Genomic DNA, 23,782 nt, shown 5'->3' on the forward strand with positions numbered 1-23,782 from the left:
TTAAGAATTTTGTAAGTTTCTATAAGATCCCCCCTCAATCTTCTAAAATCTAGAGAGTATAAACCAAGTCCATCCAGTCTTTCTTCATAAGACAGTCCTGACATCCCAGGAATCAGTCTGGTGAACTGTCTCTGCAATCCCTCTATGGCAATAATGTCCTTCCTCAGATTTGGAGACCAAAACTGTACGCAATACTCCAGGTGTGGTCTCACCAAGACCCTGTACAACTGCAGTAGAACCTCCCTGCTCCTATACTCAAATCCTTTTGCAATGAAAGCTAACATACCATTCGCTTTCTTTACTGCCTGCTGCACCTGCATGCCTACCTTCAATGACTGGTGTACCATGACACCCAGGTCTCGCTGCATGTCCCCCTTTCCCAATCGGCCACCATTTAGATAATAGTCTGCTTTCCCGTTTTTGTCACCAAAATGGATAACATCACATTTATCCACATTATACTGCATCTGCCAAACATTTGCCCACTCACCCAGCCTATCCAAGTCACCTTGCAGTCTCCTAGCATCCTCCTCACAGCTCCCCCCCTCTCCATACCCCCTGATCCCTTTAGACACAAGGGCCACATCTAACTCCCTCTTAAATATAGCCAATGAACTGGCCTCCACTACCTTCTGTGGCAGAGAGTTCCAGAGACTCACCACTATCTGTGTGAAAAATGTTTCCCTCATCTCAGTACTAAAGGATTTCCCCTTTATCCTTAAACTGTGTCCCGCGTGTCCTGGACTTCCCCAACATCTGGAACAATCTTCCTGCATCAGACAAATGCAATTCAGGACTTTTCACTTCACAAGCAAATCAGAAATGACAGTTAGTGAAGAATTTGAATAATCGCTGAGCGTTCTCTATGGCAACAATGTATTTGAGCATTGGGCATTGTGACATCACACGATGGAACGTTCACAGGGGGCTGCTTGTGTGGGTGTGAAACCAGTTTTTTTTTGAAATATTGAGGTGGTGGGGGGGGGGGGGGGGGGGGGGGTGTAGGATTTGATTAAAAAAGCGTACTTAAACACGACGAAATGTAATGAGGAGCGGATACTTAGAAAGAAAAGCGAAATCTCTACCGAAATGGAAAAGACATCGGCGATCCTGCGTCCGGTTTTGGAGTTGCGGAGCGTCAAAGGAAGAAACGCGGCGGACGCCGTACGGCGGCAGGCGGACTGATTTGAGTTTTATATATATACTAGACCAAGTGCAGACCCGTTGGGTCTGCTCCCCCAATGGTGTGATCCCCCAACCCAATATTCCACCATGCACCCGTCTCCTCCATTGGAACTGAGCCCGTTGCCAAATGTAAGTTTCCAGCACTCCCCTGCCTCCCTCAATTGCAGCCCTCCCCTGCCTGCTGCAGCAGTGAAAAGTTCAGTGTTCCTCTCTTGCAACTTTGTTTGGAAGTGTGTTGGAAGGTGATGTAAATGGAGAAGCCTGTTTATTTTTGAAATACTTGGGGGGGGGGGGGAGAAGGATTTGATTAAAAACATGTACTTCAACACGACGAAATGAAATGAGGAGCGGATACTTAGAAAGAAAAGCGAAATCTCTACCGAAATGGAAAATATCTCGGAGATTGAGCGTCCGGTTTCGGAGTTGCGGAGCGTCAAAGGAAGAAACGCGCGGCGGACGCCGTACGGCGGCAGGCGGACTGATTTGAGTTTTATATATATATAGACTAGACCAAGTGCAGACCCGTTGGGTCTGTTTCCCCAACAGCGTTTGGGGGGGGGGGGGGGGGGGGTAGGGGCTGCGGCATCACACTCAAATTAACCACCCCCCAAACTCACAGGTGGGGGGGGGGGGGGGGGGGGGGGGGGGGTGAGAGAGGAGGGGAGGGAGGGGGGGAGGAGGAGGAGGAAACATGACAGATTTGGGAGGGAAAGGAGAGCGGGGGTAGGGGGTGAGAGAGGGGGATGGGGAGAGAGATGTGGGGGGGGGGGGGGGATTGGGAGGGGAGGGGAGGAGGGGGAGAGGGGTGGAGAGAGACGGTAAAGAGTGGGGTGAGAGGGAGGGGAGGAGGAGAGGGGTAGGGGGAAGGGGGCGGGTGGAGAGAGGGAAGGGGGGGTGGGGTAGAGAGGGAAGGGGGGTGAGCGAGAGAGGGAGAGGGGTGAGGAGAGGGGTGAGGAGAGAGGGAAACATAGAAATTAAGTGCAGTAGTAGGCCATTCGGCCCTTCGAGCCTGCACCACCATTCAATATGATCAAGGATGATCATCCAACTCAGTATCCTGTACCTGCCTTCTCTCCATACCCCCTGATCCCTTTAGCCACAAGGGCCACATCTAACTCCCTCTTAAATATAGCCAATGAACTTGCCTCAACTACCTTCTGTGGCAGAGAATTCCAGAGATTCACCACTCTCTGTGTGAAAAATGTTTTTCTCATCTCGGTCATAAAGGATTTCCCCCTTATCCTTAAACTGTGACCCCCCTGTTCTGGACTTCCCCAACATCTGCAACAATCTTCCTGCATCTAGCCTGTCCAACCCCTTAAGAATTTTGTAAGTTTCTATAAGATCCCCCCTCAATCTTCTAAAATCTAGCGAGTACAAGCCAAGTCTATCCAGTCTTTCTTCATTTGAAAGTCCTGACATCCCAGGAATCAGTCTGTTGAACCTTCTCTGTACTCCCTCTATGGTCTGTTTCCCCAACGGCGTTTGCGGGGGGGGGGGGGTGAGAAGAGGGGAGGGAGGAGGAGGAAACGGGATAGATTTGGGAGGGAAAGGAGAGCGGGGTAGGGGGTGAGGGATGGGGAGAGAGCTTTGGGGGGAGGGGGGGGGATGAGGAGAGGGGTGGGGGGGGGAGAGGGGAAAGAGTGGGGAGGGAGGAGGAGAGGGGTAGCGGGAGTGATGGAAGAGGGACAGAGGGATAGGGGAAGGGTGTGTGGGGGGGGAGAGAAGGTAGGGGGGTGGGGTAGAGAGGGAAGGGGGGGGGGGAGAGGGGATGGGAGAGGGGTGAGGAGTGGGGGAGGAGAGAGTGGGAGAGAAGTGGAAGAGTGGGGAGGGCGGGAGGGGAAGAGGGGTAGCGGGAGTGGTAGAAGAGGGACCGAGGTGTAGGGGGAAGGGGGCGGTGGCAGAGAGGGAAGGGGGGTGGTGGTAGAGAGGGAAGGGGGGTGGGGGAGAGAGATGGGTGGCAGAGGGAGAGGGGTGAGGAGAGGGACACATAGAAACATAGAAATTAAGTGCAGTAGTAGGCCATTCGGCCCTTCGAGCCTGCACCATTCTCCATTCAATATGATCACGGCTGATAGAAACATAGAAACATAGAAAATTAGGTGCAGGAGTAGGCCATTCGGCCCTTCGAGCCTGCACCGCCATTCAATATGATCATGGCTGATCATCCAACTCAGTATATCGTACCTGCCTTCTCTCCATACCCTCTGATCCCCTTAGCCACAAGGGCCACATCTAACTCCCTCTTAAATATAGCCAATGAACTGGCCTCAACTACCCTCTGTGGCAGAGAGTTCAGAGATTCACCACGCTCTGTGTGAAAAAAGTTCTTCTCATCTCGGTCACAAAAGATTTCCCCCTTATCCTTAAGTTGTGACCCCTTGTCCTGGACTTCCCCAACATCGGGAACAATCTTCCTGCATCTAGCCTGTCCAACCCCTTAAGAATTTTGTAAGTTTCTATAAGATCCCCTCTCAGTCTCCTAAATTCTAGAGAGTATAAACCAAGTCTATCCAGTCTTTCTTCATAAGACAGTCCTGACATCCCAGGAATCAGTCTGGTGAACCGTCTCTGCACTCCCTCTATGGCAATAATGTCCTTCCTCAGATTTGGAGACCAAAACTGTACGCAATACTCCAGGTGTGGTCTCACCAAGACCCTGTACAACTGCAGTAGAACCTCCCTGCTCCTATACTCAAATCCTTTTGCAATGAAAGCTAACATACCGTTGGCTTTCTTCACTGCCTGCTGCACCTGCATGCCTACCTTCAATGACTGGTGTACCATGACACCCAGGTCTCGCTGCATCTCCCCCTTTCCCAATCGGCCACCATTTAGATAATAGTCTGCTTTCCCGTTTTTGTCACCAAAATGGATAACCTCACATTTATCCACATTATACTGCATCTGCCAAACATTTGCCCTCTCACCCAGCCTATCCAAGTCACCTTGCAGTCTCCTAGCATCCTCCTCACAGCTCCCCCCCTCTCCATACCCCCTGATCCCTTTAGCCACAAGGGCCTCATCTAACTCCCTCTTAAATATAGCCAATGAACTGGCCTCCACTACCTTCTGTGGCAGAGAGTTCCAGAGACTCACCACTATCTGTGTGAAAAATGTTTCCCTCATCTCAGTACTAAAGGATTTCCCCTTTATCCTTAAACTGTGTCCCGCGTGTCCTGGACTTCCCCAACATCTGGAACAATCTTCCTGCATCAGACAAATGCAATTCAGGACTTTTCACTTCACAAGCAAATCAGAAATGACAGTTAGTGAAGAATTTGAATAATCGCTGAGCGTTCTCTATGGCAACAATGTATTTGAGCATTGGGCATTGTGACATCACACGATGGAATGTTCACCGGGGCTGTGGCTCCTGCAAAGGCATATGTAAATGAATCCATTCCGATTGGCCATCTGTGAGCATCGGGCATTGTGACATCACACGATGGAATGTTCACCGGGGCTGTGGCTCCTGCAAAGGCATATGTAAATGAATCCATTCCGATTGGCCATCTGTGAGCATCGGGCATTGTGACATCACACGATGGAACGTTCACAGGGAGCTGCTTGTGTGGATGAGAATCCAGTTTCTTTTTGAAATATTGAGGTGGTGGGGGGGGGGGTAGGATTTGATTAAAAAAGCGTACTTAAACACGACGAAATGTAACGAGGAGCGGATACTTAGAAAGAAAAGCGAAATCTCTACCGAAATGGAAAAGACGTCGGCGATTCTGCGTCCGGTTTCGGAGTTGCGGAGCATCAAAGGAAGAAACGCGGCGGACGCCGTACGGCGGCAGGCGGACTGATTTGAGTTTTATATATATAAGAAGATATATCATCACAGAGTTCCCAATATGCAGAACGCCACTGGTCACAAACCTCCAGCCTCAATAATCTCTTCCACAAGAACCCCCTTTCTCTTATTAGTAAGCCAGTTCTGAATCTATACGACCAAGTCACTGTGAATTCTACGTCTCTTCAGATTCTGGATTAGTCTTCCATGCGAGACTTTATTAAAATCCATGCGGACATCCACTGCCCTATCCTCATTGCTCACCTTCATCACCTCCTCACAAAACTCACTTAAGTACAGCATGTACCATATGCCTTGCCACATACAAAGCCATATTAATTGTTCCTAATTGCCCATTCCCTTCCAAATGGAAGTAAATTCTTTCCTGAAGAAGCCTCTCCAATAATTCACCTACCACTGACATGAGGCTCACCTACCTATAATTCCATGGATTCTCTCTATTTACCTTCTTATGTAAAGGAACAACATTAACCACTCTCCAGTCCCTCCACAACTTTGCCTGTGGCAGGAGAAGAAGCAAAGATCGTCGCCAAAGCTCCTCCAAACCCCTCTCTTGATAACCTGGGATAGAGCACATTCAGCCCTGGGGCTCCATCTTTATGTTCTTCAAGAGCCCCAACTCCTCCTGCTTCTTAATCCCAAACTGCACTTGCATATTAGTATTCTTCACACTGATCTTACTGTCTTCCATGTCCTACTGTCTAATGAACATAGATGCAAAGTACTTGTTTAGTACCTCACCCAAATTCTAATTCCTTTATCTTATAATCAATGTCCCGACTGATGAAGTCAAACATTCCATACGCCCTCTTTACCACTATCTACTCTAGGCACCACCTTCTTCCAAGGTGCTGTAAATTTACATTTCATTGTAAAACTATTGGAATGAAGTAATCTGCCCGTTTCCAGTGGCACATATGGTGGAGTTACTGCCCCACAGCACTAGAGAGCCGGGTTCAATCCTGACCTTGGGTGCTGTCAGTGAATATTTTGCACTGACACAGTATGGGTGTTCCCGGGGTGTTCTGGTTTCCTCCAACACCCCAAAGACGGACAGGTTTGTGGGTTAATTGACCACTGTAAATTGCACTCGGTGTGTAGGGAGTGGATGAGAAAGTGGGATAATGCGTATGGCTGATCAACTAATCACCATTATGGCAGAACTAATGCTTATGGCTGATCAACGGTTGGGTAGACTCAGTGGGCCACAGGGCCTGTTTCCATGCTGCATTTTTCAATCTAACTTAAAGTGAAACTGATAATTCCATTCACACCCAGGTTTAAAAAAAAGTAACTTGTCTGGTCTGAAAACACAATTATAAGGCACCTACCACCAGATTCAAGAATAGTTTCTTAACCACTATTATCAGAATCTTGAACAGACCTTTTCATAAACTGTGGATGAAATCCCGATCTACCCATCTACCTTATAGCAACCCTTGTACTTTTTTTAATCTGCAGTTTCTCTGTAGCTAGAATACTATATTCTGCACTTTGTTTATTTTCGCTATTGCACTTCTTGATGTAATCATGTATGGTATAGTTTGCGTGGATAGCACACACACCAAGGTTTTGCACTGTACACGGGTACACATGACAATGATAAACCAATGAAATGCCAGCATCATCAAGGACCCACACTCATCTCTCCGCTGCCATCAGGTAGAAGGTACAGGAGCTGGGAATCTGCAACATCCAGGTTCAGATACAGCTTCTTCCCCACAGCCATCAGACTATTAAACACAACTTCAAACAAACTCTGAACTATAACAGCCTATTGCACTTTGTCTGTTTATTTATGTGTGTATATATATATATTCTATGGTGTATAGACACACTGATCTGATCTGTATTTATGCCTACAATAATCTGTTGTGCTGCAGCAAGCAAGAATGTCATTGTCCTATCTGGGACACATGACAATAAACTCTCTTGACTTGACTTGACAATGTAATGTGCCAGTAAATAGCTCATCTGTGGGGATATCACACTTCAGTCCAAATCTTCTTTTGCTTCACTTCCAAACAAAAAGGAATGTGTAAAGATTCTGTAGCCCTTTTTTCTATTTCTACTGCATAAGATTTTAATACCAATTGTAACACTGATTTGGCCCAAGTGAACTGGGAAAAAAAAATCAGCAAAGCACGTGAAACCAAATCGATGACCACAGTAATTTACTTTAGACTTTAGAGGTAGTGTGGAAATAGGCCCTTCGGCCCACCGAGTCACACTGGCCAATGATAACCCCATACACTAACACTATCCTACATACTAGGGACTTCTTTACAAAAGTCAATTAACCTACAAATCCGTACGTCTTTTGAGTGTGGGAGGAAACCGGATCACCCGGAGAGAAAACACACGCAGTCACACGGACAAACACCCAGACAGCGCCCTTATTCAGGATCAAACCCGGGTCTCTGGCGCTGTGAGGCAGTAACTTTACTGCTGTGCCACTGTGTCGCCCCACTGTTGCTCCAGCACTTTGAATCTTTCTTTGGTAATAACTTAGGTCTGCAGTTTCTTGTTATTACACTTTTAAGTACCGATGTTGGGTAAATTTATACCAAAAGGAATCTTTTGTATACAAAAAGCCACGTTCTTTTAATGTCAAAGAAACCACTCAAACTATAGTTGTATAAACATTTTGCCAAGCAATATAAATGTTCATATCCCATCATGTGCTTTGGAACAAAGTACAGAAACCGTGGAATAAAACATAAAACACAGGGTCAAGACAGTAGGAGATTCATTCAAATAGCAGTCGTTAGGCTGGGTCACTGTCAAAATTAATACTGACAAACTCGCAATGATTGTTGTGGAAGGGACAGCAAGTGGTTCAGTTTTACAACTACAAATTCTGAACAGGAGTTGCAACAGTAAAATGGGTAGTAATTTATCCTGCCAACATGCATGTGATAACATCACACAGCACTGAATCCAAATAGTGTACGGGTAAATTGGGGTTGCCATAGCAGTGGAAAAGAGGTAATGAGTAGATCAATAACTTTTCCTTCAAGCAAGTTCACAATAAGAGTCCCTTCTTCCAGGTGTGTATTAAATATATTCAAGCACACAGTTGTATCTGCAGCAAAAAGCCAGAAGATTCAATAGCTGCATTGATACCAATATAGAGTAATGTGGTTTCCAAACGTCTCCTTACTCCTTTTTTTCCCCAGTTTTGTTTATTATTTTAGAGAAATTAATAAACATTTGTCATCAGGCGCTGTAAAATCAATGGAAATGGTTTGTTACAGACATCACGCTTCCACTCCTTATCAGTACGAAACTGGTGTTGCGATGGCCAATTTCAACAGTTAGACCTTGCCTTCCTCAGCTTTCAGGGAGGCAAACGGTAAGCCAGTCAAGGATCTGAGCTGTGCCCAACGGCTGTGTTTGCAAGAGACACACAAATGCGAATCGTTGAGTCCACAGGCACTCATCCCAAGGCAGAGAAAGTCACAAAGGAAACAAACAATACCCTCAGAGAACAGTGCCTCAGGAAGCAGTGAAAGGGTGGTGAAATAAATAAGAAACTGTAGAAAAGGAATAGTAGAATTCATATATACAACCATTTTAAGAGGAAACTACATAAAACCAGAGCCATGCCTGGTACGGTTTATATTTTTTACATTTACTGAGTACATACAGTGGGATGTTATCATTTAGAGATCACATCCGTCTTTTATCAAAAGAAGTGAAATTCAAGGTCATTGTAAAGGTTTTGTTTGCAAATTGCATCCGTCCACACTATTCGCAGTCAAAACCCCGTGGTTTTTCCTTGTATATAACAACGATCGATCGGTACAGAAGGGTCGGGGCAGCAATAAAGAGCACATGCAAATCTAGAGAATAAATTTGAAGTTTTCTGAACAACTGCAAGAAAAATTACAAAACAAGTCTCCTGCATGTTGTGCAACTAAGTAGGAAGCAGGATTCTGGGACGAACAAAGCACTGGGACCAGATGCAATCAGTGATTTTAACAAAAGCCATTTATAAAGGCAATGGGAAAGAGCACAAGAACAGATTCTAATGCGTGGCTGGCTCTACATGCATATAAATTTCCAAAGGTTATCAAATAACATATCTCCCATGCCTAGCCATTTTATAATGTAGATATTTTACCTATGCATTATATATATATATATATATATATATATATATATATTTATGTACAAAACTTAATTTGTTTAAACTTTGCTTTCTAGATTTTTGTTCCAAACTGGATGAATTACAATTAACTCCAGTCTCTCCAGAACAACAATTATTCAGTTGCACAGATTTCTTCCAGTGTAGGTTGCAAGACGTTAATTCACCACTCTTCCTCAAAAGCAATTCTATAAAATTACTTTGCTTCAAACAGCTGGTGCTTCAGAGGAGACTTTGTTCTCATCAATCCGCTACAGACCTCAGCACAGTGCCAGCTTTATTTCTGGAGGTTTCGAAGATCTGAAGCTTCAGTTCCTTTACCATGGCTTCCAGTTTTTCTCGGGCTTCACGCTCACACCTCAGCTCCTCTTGAAGTTCTCGGCGATCCGCCTCAGCTCGGTCCAGCCTTTGTCGCAATTCGGCTAACTGTACATGACAATGGAGCAGGGGAGGAGGGAAGGTAGGGGGAAAAAAAGAGACTGAAGTTAAAGATGGACTACCATTTGCATTGGTTGATTGACTTCAGCACATTTGCTAAGGCACTTCCAACCACCTTAAGTACACAATTTCTACAACCTTTAGACTTTAGAGATACAGCGAGAAAACAGGCCCTTCAGCCCGCACTGCCAGCAATCACCCCATACACTACCCTACATGCACTAGTGACAATTTTACAACTCACCAAAGTCAAATAACCTACAAATCTGTACGTCTTTGGAGTGTGGGTTGGAACCGGAGCACCCGGAGAAAACTCGCCAGGTCACAGGGAGAATGTACAAATTTCGTGGAGATAGCACCCGTAGTCAGGGTCAAACCCAGGTCTCTGACGCTGTATGGCAGCAACTCTAACGTTGAACCACAGTCCCACCCTAGAACAGGTACATGGATTGAAACGGTTTGAAGGGATATGGGCCAAACGCTGGCAAATCAGACTAGTTTGGATGGGGCATCTTGGTCAACATGTACGAGTTGGGTCGAAAGACCTGCTTCCATAACAAAGAGCCATGTCAATAACTCAAATTACTTCTGAGAATGACACATAGCACACAAAACGGTACAGCGGAGTAACAGGCCCTTGATGTCCGCCATACATGATGCCGAATTAAATTCATATCCTCTGCCTAGATATAATGCCTATCTCTATATTTCTTGCATATCTACATGACTATCTAATAGCCTCTTATCTGACTCCACCACCACCCACCTCCCAGGCACTCATCAGCCTCTATGTAAAAAAGTAGCCCTGCCATCGCCTTCAAATTTTGTCCCTCTCACCTTAAAGCAACAGCCTCTAGTCTTTGACATTTCCAACCCGGGGAAAAAGGTTCAGACTGTCTACCCTCTCATTGGAATTCGTAATTTTATATACTTGTATCAGGTCTCAACTTCCAACGTTCCAGAGCAAACGATCCATCTGCCCAACCTCCCCTTATAGCTAAGATGGACACAAAGTGCTGGAGTAACTCAGGGGGTCAGGCAGCATGTCTAGAGAAAAGGAACAGGTGACGTTTCGGGTCGAGACCCTTCATCCGACCACGCGGTCACAGAGGGGAACATACAAACTCTGTACAGACTGCACCCATAGTCAGGATTGAACCCGAGTTTCTGACGCTGCAAGGCAGCAACTCTATTGCTGTGCCACTGTGCTGCCCCATGAAAGATAAACCTATGGTAGACTGAAGAAGGGTTTTGGCCCGAAACGTTGCCTATTCCCTTCGCTCCATAGATGCTGCCGTACCCGCTGAGTTTCTCCAGCATTTTTGTCTACCTTCGATTTTCCAGCATCTGCATTTCCTTCTTGAACAAAGATAAATCTGCCATGATTTGGATTCGAACCAAGGTTGCTGCAGTTGCTTCTTCAGTCTGAAGAAGGGTCCCGACGCGAAACGTCACCTACCCTTTCTCTCCAGAGCTGCTGCCTGACCCGCTGAGTTACTCAGCCACTTTACGTCTATCCAGTCATTGAACAGTCAAGCCCAGGAACAGGGAATTTGACCCACAATGTCCGTGTCAAACGTGAAGCTAAATGGATAGAATGACGGCCCATCTAATGATCCCCTTGTTCCGAATATGACATTTAAAAACAGCCAATCTGCCACAGTCAAATCTATTTGCCAGAAATGATTTACAAAAAAAAAAAAAATCTACGTCTCCCATTGCCAAAACTAATGTCCTTAGTAGTGCCGTCTGCTGGCTTTAGCCACCCAAGTTGGATGTCAACCTCCAGTTACATCTGCCTAGACCCTGCATGTTCTTCCTGTGAATGCTTGGATTTCCCCCAGATGCCCTGGTTACATCCCACTTCCCAAAATTGTGTAGTTAGGTTAATCGGCATTAAAAAATTATCATCAGGGATTTTTGTGTCGTGTGAGAGAGGATTGGAAATAAGAGAGTGGTTGGTTTGAAAGGATTGCTATACTGAGAGCTAGCATAGATACAATGCGCTGAAAGGCTCTTCCTTTGTCTTAATATAGAATTGATAGTTCTGTCCTTTCTTTTAATCGCTTTTTCATAATAGCCTTCCATGTTCAGATTGTGCGAAAATCATTTGCAATGCTGTGGCTCAGTAATAAGCAAGTCCCACTATAACACTGATTTTTCACTGTTCTATTATACGGCCACATTTTGCACCTAGACACTTGCAGCTTTGCTCTACCGAGGACTCTGCTTTAAAGTTACAGATAGTTCAACGGTAACGTGTTAACATAACACAAATTGAAAGCGGGTGATAGATTAACAAGCATTATTTGTATTAGGCAGGCCAAATCATAACGCAATTTTGATCGGGAATACCACTTAAAAGTTAATCCTCCACCAATTCATGGACACTGACCTTCAAGACCTGTTTAGACAATTCAAATCTCACCATCTACGATCCACCAGTAGCACTCCCTCTCCATATCTCTAATCTTACAATTCTGAAATATATACAACTGAATAGTTCTGTCCTCAACATCATCTCCAGTTAATCATCCAACATCCGAGTGGAAACTTTCACTACCAGAGGTCCAACCCCTGGGATTTTCTCACTAAACCTCACAAAATGCTGGAGGAACTCAGTGGGCCATGCAACATCAGCAATTGATTTCCCCTCACTATTGATGCTGCCTGACCCGCTGTCACTCCAGCACCTTGTATTTTGCGCTAGACTCTAATATCTGCAGTTCCGTGTGCCTCCAAACCACTCTGCTTCTCTTCTTTACAATGCTTAAAACATAACCATTTTATCATCTATCCCAATAGCTCCTTATCTTTCTTGGTGTTAATTCACACAAAATAACCTCTCTTCCATTGACTCTCTCTCTCTACACCCGTTACCTCGGCAAGGCCACCAGCATAATCAAGGACACTTCATCTTCTCCCATCTCTCATCAGGCAAGAGGTATAGAAGTGCGAAAACACACACCTCCAGATTCAAGGACTGTTTCTACCCAGCTGTGATCAGGCAGCTGAACCATCCTACCAACAACTAGAGAGCAGTCCCGAGCTATTATCTACCTCATTGGAGACCCTCAAAATATCTTTAATCAAACTTTACTGGACTTTATCTTGCACTAAACGTTAGTCATGTTATTCCCTGTATCATGTATCTGTACACTGTGGATGTCTCATTGTAATCATGCATTGTCTTTCCGCTGACTGGTTGCACGCTACAAAAGCTTTTCACTGTACCTCGGTATACGTGGCAATAAAACTAAACTAAACAAGATCCTGTGAAGCAACATTTTGCTACTTTTAAGATGATGAACGTCCTGTCAAATTCACCAACCCTCCTTTAGTTGCCCTCTTTCCATAATCCCAACAATGTGTTTCTATTGGTACTTTGCCAGGTACTATTTTCTCTTTGCTTCATGGCCGTTATTACTGTTGCTAATGCCGACCAGCACATTAATCACTTAATATATTAATATCAAAATCCTTCTCCATTAAGACTTAAAGGAATCAGTGGTGGTGAATAAAGTTAAATAAACATTCTAATGAAAACCAACCCTGTTCCCTCTCATAATGGAGTCGTCAAATATTATACCAGAAGGTTAGACCATAAGACATCGGGGCAGAATTAGGTCATTCGACCCGTCGAGTCTACACCCTCATTTGATCATGGTGGACCTATTTTTCCCTCTCCACCCTGATTCTCCTGCCTTCCCTGTAACTTTTGACACCCTTACTAATCAAGATCCCGTCAATCTACACTTTAAAAATACCCAATGTCTTGTCCTCCTCAGCCGTCTGTGGCAATGAATTCCACAGATTCACCACCTTCTGGCTAAATAAATTCTTCCTCATCTCCATTTTGAAGGTGTTTTTATTCTGATGGTTAACATAATGAGAGCTAACATTTGATTTTACAGACCCATCCTACCACAGCAAACCTAAATACTAAATTATATAAATATATAAATATGCACAAAAGTTATAACATGGAAACGGGCCCCATATATGTACTAATTGGCATCTTAGTAAACAGTTAATATTTGATTAAAATAGTCTTTTCCTTTGTACCATCAGTTTTTTAAACGCAGATTTATTTATGCATTCTAACCGTTTGGTACAGTTTTGATTCAGCCAGAATCCCTGATAATGGTTGCCCACAAAACTCCAACTGTTAGAATTAGTGGTCCAAAAGGCATTCTGATGTGGACTTGGAAAGCCACGTTATATCACAAGCTACTTCGCCCATTTGCTTTAGGTCTTTTAAATAATGGGGGGGAGCGCAGTGGAGCAGCGGTAGAGTTGCTGCCTTACAGTGCCATGGATCCGGGTTCGATCACGACTAAGGGTGCTGTTTGTACGGAGTTTGCACGTTCTCCCTGTGAGCGCATGAGTTTTCCCCGGGAGCTCCAGTTTCCTCCAATTGTAGGTTGATTGTCTTCTGTAAATTGTCCCTAGTGTGTCGGATAGAACTAGCATATAGGTGATCGCTGGTCGGCATGGACTCGGTGGGACAAAGGGCCTGATGCCGCACTGTATCTCTGATCTAAACTACTGATATGCAGTAGCGTGGTATTTTTATGCAGATCCTAAATATATCCCAGATTGAGAATTCAAAGAGAGACTGCAAATAGACATATTCACGATTAGAAATTCAGAAAGCTCTCCCCCCCCCTTATACAATATGCTACATCATTATTGTATTTAGTTGTGAACGTCTATAATAATCTGAGGATTATTATGCCCCACTTTTTTTATTTCTACTGTGGGCAACAAATATACCTGTGCAGTGTACTCAGCCTCTTGGCCCTTTTCTGTTGTGCGGTCACACAAACAGCCTTGCTTCAGCTGCTCCAGCTGCCACTCTACGTCTGCCTGTTCATCGTGAACTGCACTCATTCTCTGGGCATGGGCAGATTGTAGAGAATCCAGCTCTTGCTGCAGCTCAAGCTTCTCCTCAGTCAATTCTTTGAGTTTCATCCTCTTTGTGACTTGCAATAACTCCACTTCCTGAGCAGAAAAGAAAGCTAGACTTAAATCACGGTAGCGATGGGCTTAGAAACACAGGCTGGATTAACCTTCATGTGACTTTAACACAAACCATTCACAGGATATTCCTGTCTGAGTCTGCCAACACTAGTGGACCGAAAAATAAACGTAAAATGCTGAAGTAACTCAGTGGGCAGGCATCATCTCGAGAGAACATCGATAGGTGATGTTTTGGCTTGGGACCCTATTGTCAATAGACAATAGACAATAGGTGCAGGAGTAGGCCATTCGGCCCTTCAAGCCAGCACCGCCATTCAATGTGATAATGGCTGATCATCCCCAATCAGTACCCCGTTCCAGCCTTCTTCCCCATATCCCCTGACCGCTATTTTTAAGAGCCCTATCTAGCTCTCTCTTGAAAGCATCCAGAGAACCTGTCTCCACCGCCCTCTGAGGCAGAGAATTCCACAGACTCACCACTCTCTGTGAGAAAAAGTGTTTCCTCGTCTCCGTTCTAAATGGCTTACTCCTTATTCTTAAACTGTGGCCCCTGGTTCTGGACTCCCCCAACATCGGGAACATGTTTCCTGCCTCTAGCGTGTCCAAGCCCTTAACAATCTTATATGTTTCAATGAGATTCCCTCTCATCCTTCTAAACTCCAGAGTGTACAAGCCCAGCTGCTCTATTCTCGCAGCATATGACAGTCCCGCCATCCCGGGAATTAACCTTGTAAACCTGCGCTGCACTCCCTCAATAGCAAGAATGTCCTTCCTCAAATTAGGGGACCAAAACGGCACACAATACACCAGATTGAAGTCTGAGAAGTCTGGACACATGGAATAGATATGGCGACAAACATGGTTCCTCTTGCATCCGGCCTCAGTAGACTATTTCTGTACAATTAGCTAATCGGGGGTGGCAAGTGAGATCACCTGTACAGGCAGATGAGATCAGTTTAATTTTATCCTGTTCAGCATACACATTGTGGGCTGAAGGGCCCGTTGCTGTGCTGTACTGTTCTATGTTCTAAAGGACTCATTCAGAATCATCACGTATCCATGTTCTCCAGAATGCTGCCTGATCCACTAACTTATTCCAGCTCTTTGTCTTTTTTTTTTGTAAATCAGCATCTGCAGTTCCTTATGTCAACATTAGTGGACCTGTTCAGTTTCTATAGGTTTCACAATTACTCCTACCACTTTTTTTTACAAAAATACCTATTCAGTTATTTGCAGTTAAATTACCCAGGTGCCACAGTGGGATTTAAACACATCGTAGGATCAATAGTCCAAGTCTCTTGATACAAAATCCAGCAATTTAGCTACAATATTTTAAAGTAGTTAGGCGGACAATCTCGGGTTGTGATGCAGAGATTAGAAATGCTAACTACAAATTCTGACCAGCAAAATCACGACATATATTATTCTGCACATGGGTCAGTATCTAATTTTATTAAGTAGATTAAAATTGGAAGCTGAGGGAGCAATATTATCTTGGCTTAGAAAAACATTCAATCTTTTCTGAGACCATCACTGACTGAAAATGCATGTCAAAGGCATGATGGGTTAGTTTAGTTTGTTATCACATGTACCAAGGTACAGTGACGAGCTTTATTGTCGCATGCTATCCAGTCAGCGGAAAGACTATAAATGATTACAATCCATCTGTCCACAGTGTAGAGATACAGGATAAAGGGAACAGATTAAGGAGAGCACAGTTAGAATAAGAAATGCAGCTGTTGTGAGTTGAGGTTTAAAAGAGTGGATGGATAGTAATGAATGATTGCAGATCTACTTTTGGGACCAGCACGCAGAGAGTCATCTGGATTGGGCACCATATGTATATGTAGGCGTATACATACTTTATCAACGATTAGCCAGGACAGGGGGATAATTCCTCTGTTCTAATTCCAAGTAATGTTTTACATCATCAAAAGCTGCAAATAATCCTTGACATCTCATCTGAATGATAGAATCTCAGCAGTGCGGTATCTTTTAGTGATCAAGCTGCTGTTGGGACTTGAACTCATAAGTTTCTGGCTCAAAAATAAGAGAACTAAAACTTACCCAAGACCAACGCTTTCATGTACACACCTCTGTACTTTTGACTAACTCCTGCCATTTCCTTTTCTTTTGTGAAATATTGTAACACTGAAACTGGTCATTAAGTTATAAGAAGAGAACCTAAAACTTCTGCCACGCCCCTAGTCACATTGATAAGTGCAAAGAGTAACGGCAAGTTGATATTAACAGTAAAATAGTCTATTTTTGTTTATGCTTGATTTATTCTCACAGCACGGACTTGGACATGCTCTTCAACCCACCATGTCTGCACAGCACATCAAGCAGGCATTTGCACACGTCCTACACTAATTTGCACACATCCTACACTAATCCCACTTTAATGTCCCAACATACAACTTTCCTCAAATTCTGCCGGTCCATAGTTCAGAGATAAAGCATGGCCACAACTCCTTCGGCCAACCATGACCATGCCGACCATCCCTCATACTTGTTCTATGTTATCCCACTTTTTCATCCACTTCCTATACACGGGGCAATTTACAGCCAATAAAACCTACACAATCACACACGCCTTTGGGATGTGGGAGGAAACTGGTGGAAACCTACGTGGTCACAGGGAGAATGTGCAAACTCCAGCCAGCACCAGAGGTCAGGATCAAAGCCGGGTCTCCAGTGCTGTGAGGCAGCAACTCTACCAGCTGTGCCACTCTGCTGCTCTAAATGGCCTTTGTTCTGTGGAAGGAACCAGAGCACTCAGACCAGACCCATGCATTCACAGGGAGTCAGCCCCAGAAGTTAGGATTGAACCCAGATATCTGTAGCTGCAGGACAGCGGCTTGCCCCACTGGGCTTCCTGCATCATAAACGCCAACAACCTTCATCCACAACATACCCGACAGACCTCATTTATTCTCTCATCTCTTCCCATTCCTTGCAATAGAAAATTTCTATCAGTGTACCACCAACACAAAACAGGTTTATGAGCACAACTCTGGATCAAAAGTTTATCAAAAAACAAATCATTAGATGGATGTAAGAAAGGTAAATCATGATTGATTGGGGGGGCAGGGGTAATATAGTGATTATAATTATGGATTATTGAAGAGTGGGAATGGATAGATCTTGCTCAGGTTGTTGCTAGTGGGGCTAGCAGGGTGTGGTAGGGAAACTAATGGTGAAGGCTAATAACTAGTAAATAGGGATGTGAATTGTGCTAATGTGGTGACTGTGAACCGCAAACAAAACCGCAGACAAAACCTAAAAGTAGAGACTTGGATTGCAGCAGTGACGACACCCAAGTCTCAGGAACGTCACTGATTATGTTATAGGGTGCACCAATCGTTGTAACAGAAAAATGGATCTAGTGTTAGACATGTGGATAATCATTTTATTGGGTAATCAAGACCTAGTTTGCTACCTAATCTTTCTGTAAGCACTTTGTAATCAAGACCTATTTTTACTGTTGATCAGGTTTTTGCGTAATCTTGTCAGCTGAGAATGTAAAACCTGTATCAAAGTAGCGCTCAGGAGCTCAGCTTTGACTGCTCTCCTGGTATGCACCACTTTTTAATAAATCTCCCGTTACTTTGAACCAACTGCATGGCCTTTCCTTTTGCTCATCATGGGGTATCACAGGGATTGATGTTTGGATGCCAGTTATTCACAAACTCTATCAATAGCTTTAAGGGGTAAATACCATATTTCCAAGATTGCTGAAGATATGGTGGGATTGTGAGAAGGGCACAGGATGTAAAGAGGCTCCAAAGGTACACGGACAATCTAATGAGTAGATGGGAAAATAGCACATTGACTTTATTATTGAAAAATGTAAATTTATCCACCGGTACATATACCTACAATAAACCAGTACGAATATCAATGGACAACCTTGTCCTTAACGTTAGCAAAATGAAAGTGTTGGTTCTTGACCTAAGAGGAGGAGTGGGGGGGAGTTGTTAATGCAACTGTGCCCTCATCAACAGAGCTGCTGTGGAGATGCCTGACAGCTTCAAGTTCCTAGGCATCCATATCACCAGCAACCTAATCCGGTCCCATCACGGATTCCCATTTTAGATTAGTGTACAGATATAGCATGGAAACAGGCCCTTCAGCCCAGCAAGTCCATGCCAACCAACGATCATCCATACACTAGTTTGACATCCTACACACCAGGGACAATTTACAGAAGCCAATGTACGGACTTGTTACGGACATTCTGCGAGTTTGAAAACTCGGGAGAATTTGTGAATAGCTCGGGAAAGTGGGACAGGCCCTTAAGGCAGCAACTCTACGGCTGCTCCACTGTGCCGCCCCACTTTCTTAGTCATCTGAGAAGATTTGCCAAGGATTCTCTCAAACTTCAATTGATGGGCGATAGAAAATATACTAACGGGTGCATCTCAACCTAATAACCCAATCCACTGCAGACTCATCATTATTTTCCATTTGTCCATCTTACAAGCATCAGGAAAGCTGATGCTTTCCATTAAGGATGCTGGTCATCATGCCCATTCCGTTTTCTCTCCTCTATTTTTTGGGAGAAGATGTAGGAGCTTGCCAGTTCAAATGTCCAAACTTAACAATTGCTTCTTCCCCACTGCACTCAACCATCTCTTTCACACCCCCTTCCATATACTCTTAACCAAAGATCCTATAGCAAGCAAGATAGTCCACTCGACAAAAAAGACATAGTACGGTCATGGGCAGATTCATGTGTAATTTTCGGCCCCATTTCCGTAACCGGCTTCCGTCTCCGCACCAAAGATCCCATAGCGGAGCAAAGATACTAGTGCGGAGACAAAAGCCGGTTACGGAAACATCCGCGTAAAAATAAAAGTTCTTTGGTAAAAATCTTCTCCTCATTTTCAGAATTATAATTTATTAACACAAACTGTTCCCCCCCCCCAATGTTGATTACACTGCGAGTCGGGTCAGGTCGGGTCGGGTCGGGTTACTGAAATGGATGAAAAAAAGGCCCACGTTCCGCTCCGTTGCGTACTACACGTCAGCCCATTGTACTTAGCAGGAGTGGTCTATAGGATCTTTGCTCTTAACTCTACCTCATTTGGTTGTTCCATGATCGTGCTTTAGTACTTTTTTTTACACTAATTCAGGTCGCACTACCATCATTGCACCATCCTGCTATTTTGCAGTTTGGTATATTTAGTATTGAATTTATGATTACTGTATGAATACTGTTTACCCTGAGAGCTCTATGTGAACAAGGAATTTTGTTTGCAGCTGGTTGTATAGGCAAAAGATTAATGTGGATCTGAATAAATGATGGAGCAGGGAGGAGGGCCAAATGGTTATTCCTGCTCCTATTTTTTACGTGTTAAAATTACCTGCCACATTGCTTACAATACAACAGTGAGTACTTTCAGAAATATTTTACTGCCTAACATGCTTTTTAAGGGACTCTTCAGGTAATGCCAAGTCTAACATATGTAAGCATCCCTTCTCTCTAATGGCAATGCAGCAACAGCGGAGCAATTATGTAGAAGTCCAAATCTGCCTGCAAACTACAGTTGATGCCTTCATTTTCTTTATGTTTAATCTGTAGCTACACCATAGAACAATACAGCACAGGTGCAGGCCCTTCAGCCAATGATATCTCTGTCAAACATGATGCCAAATTAAACTAATTCCTTCCTGCATATTATCCATATCTCTCCATTCCCAGCATATTCCCTAAAAATACCACTATCATACCTACTTCCACCACCTGGCAGCACACTCGAGCACCTATCACTCCATGTTAAAAAAAAACATGCCCCGCACATCTCCTTTAAACTTTCCTTCTTTCACCTTAAAGCTATGCCCTCTTGTCTTTGATATATCCGCCAGGGGAAAAGATTCTGACTGTCTATCCTATTTTTTGCCCCCTCGTAATTTTATATACTTCTATCAGGACTCCTCACAGCCCCCGAAGCTATAAAGAAAACAATCCAAGTTTGTCTAACCGTCCTTATCGCTAATGCTCTCTAATCCAAGCAACATCCTGGTCAACCTCTTCTCACCCTTTCCAACACCGTCTTGTAATGGGGTGACCAGAACTGCAGACAATAAAATGTTTGTTCAGTTGAAATGTTGAAGTTTAACCCATCTCGCATCTTTACCATTTGCAAATGCTTCTTCTGGTGAATTGTGGTGTTCAATTTCTCCTGCTGTTCACAGTACGTTTTCATGATTTGTTCCACTATTTTCTCATTCTCTTCTGTGCTCATTCCAATGTGCTGAGAAGAATTACGAGTCTCTTTATCAATCCTTGAGGAATTGCTATTTCGATCCTTGGGAATTCTCTCTTTATTTCTATGGCTGACACGTTCAGATTTGATATATTCTTGATCTGTAATGGAAGACGCTGAAGCTCGGTAACCTATTCAGAAGACAAAGAAATGTGAACATTAATATTAGATCTTTCTTTGACAAAGGCCTTATGCACATAGATCATAAGATCATAGGACAAAGGCTCATCAAGTCTCCTCCGCCATTCGATCATGTGTGATTTATTTTTCCACCTGACGCCCCTAGTAATCAAGAACCTATCAATCTTCACCTTAAAAATACCCAATGATTTGGCTTCCACAGCCGTCTGTGACAATGAATTCCACAGGTTCACCAGCCTCTGGCTAAAGAAATTCCTTCTCATCTTTCTATGTCCTTTTATTCTGAGAGCCCTCTGATCCTGGGCTCATCCACCAGTGAAAACATCCTCTCCAAATCCACTCTATCCAGGCCTTTCACTATTCGGTAAATTTCAATGTCCCGCCTCATTGTTCAAACCTCCAGCGTTCTAAACTCTCCCACGAGGGGAAAACTTCCTCTACACAACTACCTTAGGTATATGCATCAAGTATGCAATTTCAAAGGGACATATAAAATAAACCCACATTACTATTTAGAATAACACATTAAAATAAAGAGTAAAGCTCTGTTGGATGTTCAAGATTTCATAAAAGCAGTTTACAACAACAGTACTTGTAACTCGCCATTAAAAACAAATAGAGATTTGTGTAAAAATCAGAGCTGACAAATATTTAAATTAGAATATGTGTTTCAGTGTGGGAACATAAGAATGATAGTTGGCAGATCAGCCTTTTGAGACTGTACACCATTCAGTTCAACCCCCGCATAATCCTCCTTCCATTTCAGTGTGTTATTATCCCCTTATACCCTGACTCCTGATTCCTACAAGCTTCTGTGGGAAAATTAGTTTCTTGTTTCATTCCCAACTCACCTAGATTTGATAATAATATTATGTATCCTTCAAATGAACAAGATACTTTGTCTTTATCATTTTAAATACTGAACTGAATAATTTCAAGGCCTCCTAAAATGCAAGAAATAAAAGCTTTAGTTTTAGAAATACAGTGTGGAAACAAACCCTTCGGCCCACAGAGTCCAAACCGTACGATAGTTCTATCCTACACACTTGGGACAATTTTACAGAAGCCAATTAACTGACAAACCTGCACGTCTTAGAATGTGGGAGGAAACCAGAGCACCCAGAGAAAGTCCACGCGGTCACAGGGAGAACGTACAAACTCCGTACAGACATCACCTGTAGTCTGGATCAGACCCTGGTCTATGGCGCTGTAAGGCAGCAACTCTACCGCTGCACCACTGTGCAACCTATGTTTGCAATTTAACTCTTGGTATTAACTCTGGGGGAGATGCTCTTCCAAAATCAATATCTCGACTTAATGCAAAAAACGACAACACATGGAGTCTGACCAAGATAATGCACTACTGAAGCATCACTGTTCACTGCTGAATTCTGACCATGTTGAATTAAAGATAGGATTCCATTAACGTTTAAGACCTTTATTCACATCTGTCCACCAATATAAAATCACTTTGCTCTTCCATAATCTCATGGCATCCACCAGTAACAAAAGTGCCTAATAGTCTAATGTTCATCTCTGATCATAGTATTTTCATTTTTTTTAAGTTTTAGAGATACAGCATGGATCGGCCCACTGTGTCCACACAGACCACTGATCACCTGTTCACATTAGTTCTATGTTATCCCACCTTCTTATCCATGCCCTATACACTAGGGGCAATGCAGAGAAGCCAGTTAACCTACAAAAACCCGCATGTTTTTGGAACGTGGGAGGAAACCAGAGCACCCGGAGAGAACCCACGTGGTCACAGGGAGAATATGCAAACTCCGCACAAACAGCACCAGAGGTCAGGATCGAACCTGTGTCTCTCGCACTGTGAGGTAACAGCTCTACCAGCTACTCCACTATGCCGCCACTATGTTTTTGATATTATCAAAAAAGCTGGGCTCATTCTCAGGAGAAAACTTTCAAATTTCCAGTTAACAAGGAGAGGTGATGTCTAGGTGATCCTGTTCAAGGATGAAGGGAAGTTAACAAATGTTTAGACGTGTCCCACTCAAAATGACAAAAACCAGGTCCTGTGACACCAGTTCGATTCCCTGCAGGACCCATAGTGGTCATCAACCCACATGCAGCAAATATTATAGTCATACTATAGTGATACTTGAAGACCAAATTAGCTTCGATCTCACTATAAGATGCGTTCCAAAATCTAATTAACATATTGAACTCACGTGGACTGTAGGAATCTGCAAGTGACGTGTTGCTTCCTTCCTCCTCTGGAGATGACACAAAATAGGAAATCAGCTTCTTGTCCACATTTTCCTTCTGATGTTTCATCCCCTCGTCCAAAGTTGTTGAGATGTCCATTGTGTATTCCTTATTCACCGACTTAGTGGCATCTCTACATCGTTGCAAAGGTGGAGCCAATGAAACATTTGGAGCTATCACCTTATCGTACATATATAAAAGACAGCTGCAGAATTTCAAAGCACAGTTTTAGTGAAGATCTAATGCATCACATTGTGAAATGTGTACCTATATCTTCAATACAGTTCAATGTTAAATTTTGCCTGGTAGTGCTCCATGATGCCATTAGGACATTAAACAACAGGACTGCAAAATGTAAATTTGCAGATGCTGAGTATTTGAAATTGATTTAATTTGATTCCACTTTGATTTCATTTTGATTTCACTTTGATTCAACAGAAATGTCTGGAAATACTCTTTTCAACCATTCTAATACTGACTGAAATCTCCTCTCCCTCCCCAGATACTAACTGATCTGCTGCATATTTCCATCCTTTTCTTTTTTATTCTGAGATAAGTACAAGT

At 43.6% G+C, this 23,782-nt stretch overlaps 1 protein-coding gene across 3 annotated transcripts in view; it reads right to left on the minus strand.

The window, feature by feature from the left end:
* Positions 1–8,977: 8,977 nt before the first annotated feature.
* The window catches only part of skila (SKI-like proto-oncogene a), a 66,637-nt gene continuing 51,832 nt past the window's right edge, over positions 8,978–23,782 (minus strand). Inside the window, exons 5-8 of one of the 3 annotated variants that reach the window (XM_055645778.1) lie at positions 23,182–23,351; positions 20,717–20,976; positions 14,367–14,594; positions 8,978–9,578 (exon numbers count right to left, since the gene is read on the minus strand). In XM_055645778.1, coding sequence (XP_055501753.1) covers positions 9,396–9,578; positions 14,367–14,594; positions 20,717–20,976; positions 23,182–23,351 — 841 coding nt within the window. In that variant the 3' untranslated portion in view covers positions 8,978–9,395. Of the gene's footprint in view, positions 9,579–14,366; positions 14,595–20,716; positions 20,977–23,181; positions 23,424–23,782 lie in introns of all 3 variants that reach the window. The other 2 variants (XM_055645777.1, XM_055645779.1) reach the window with 2 other exon arrangements.

Source organism: Leucoraja erinacea, chromosome 14 (genome assembly GCF_028641065.1).
Source record: "Leucoraja erinacea ecotype New England chromosome 14, Leri_hhj_1, whole genome shotgun sequence".
NCBI lineage: Eukaryota > Metazoa > Chordata > Chondrichthyes > Rajiformes > Rajidae > Leucoraja > Leucoraja erinaceus.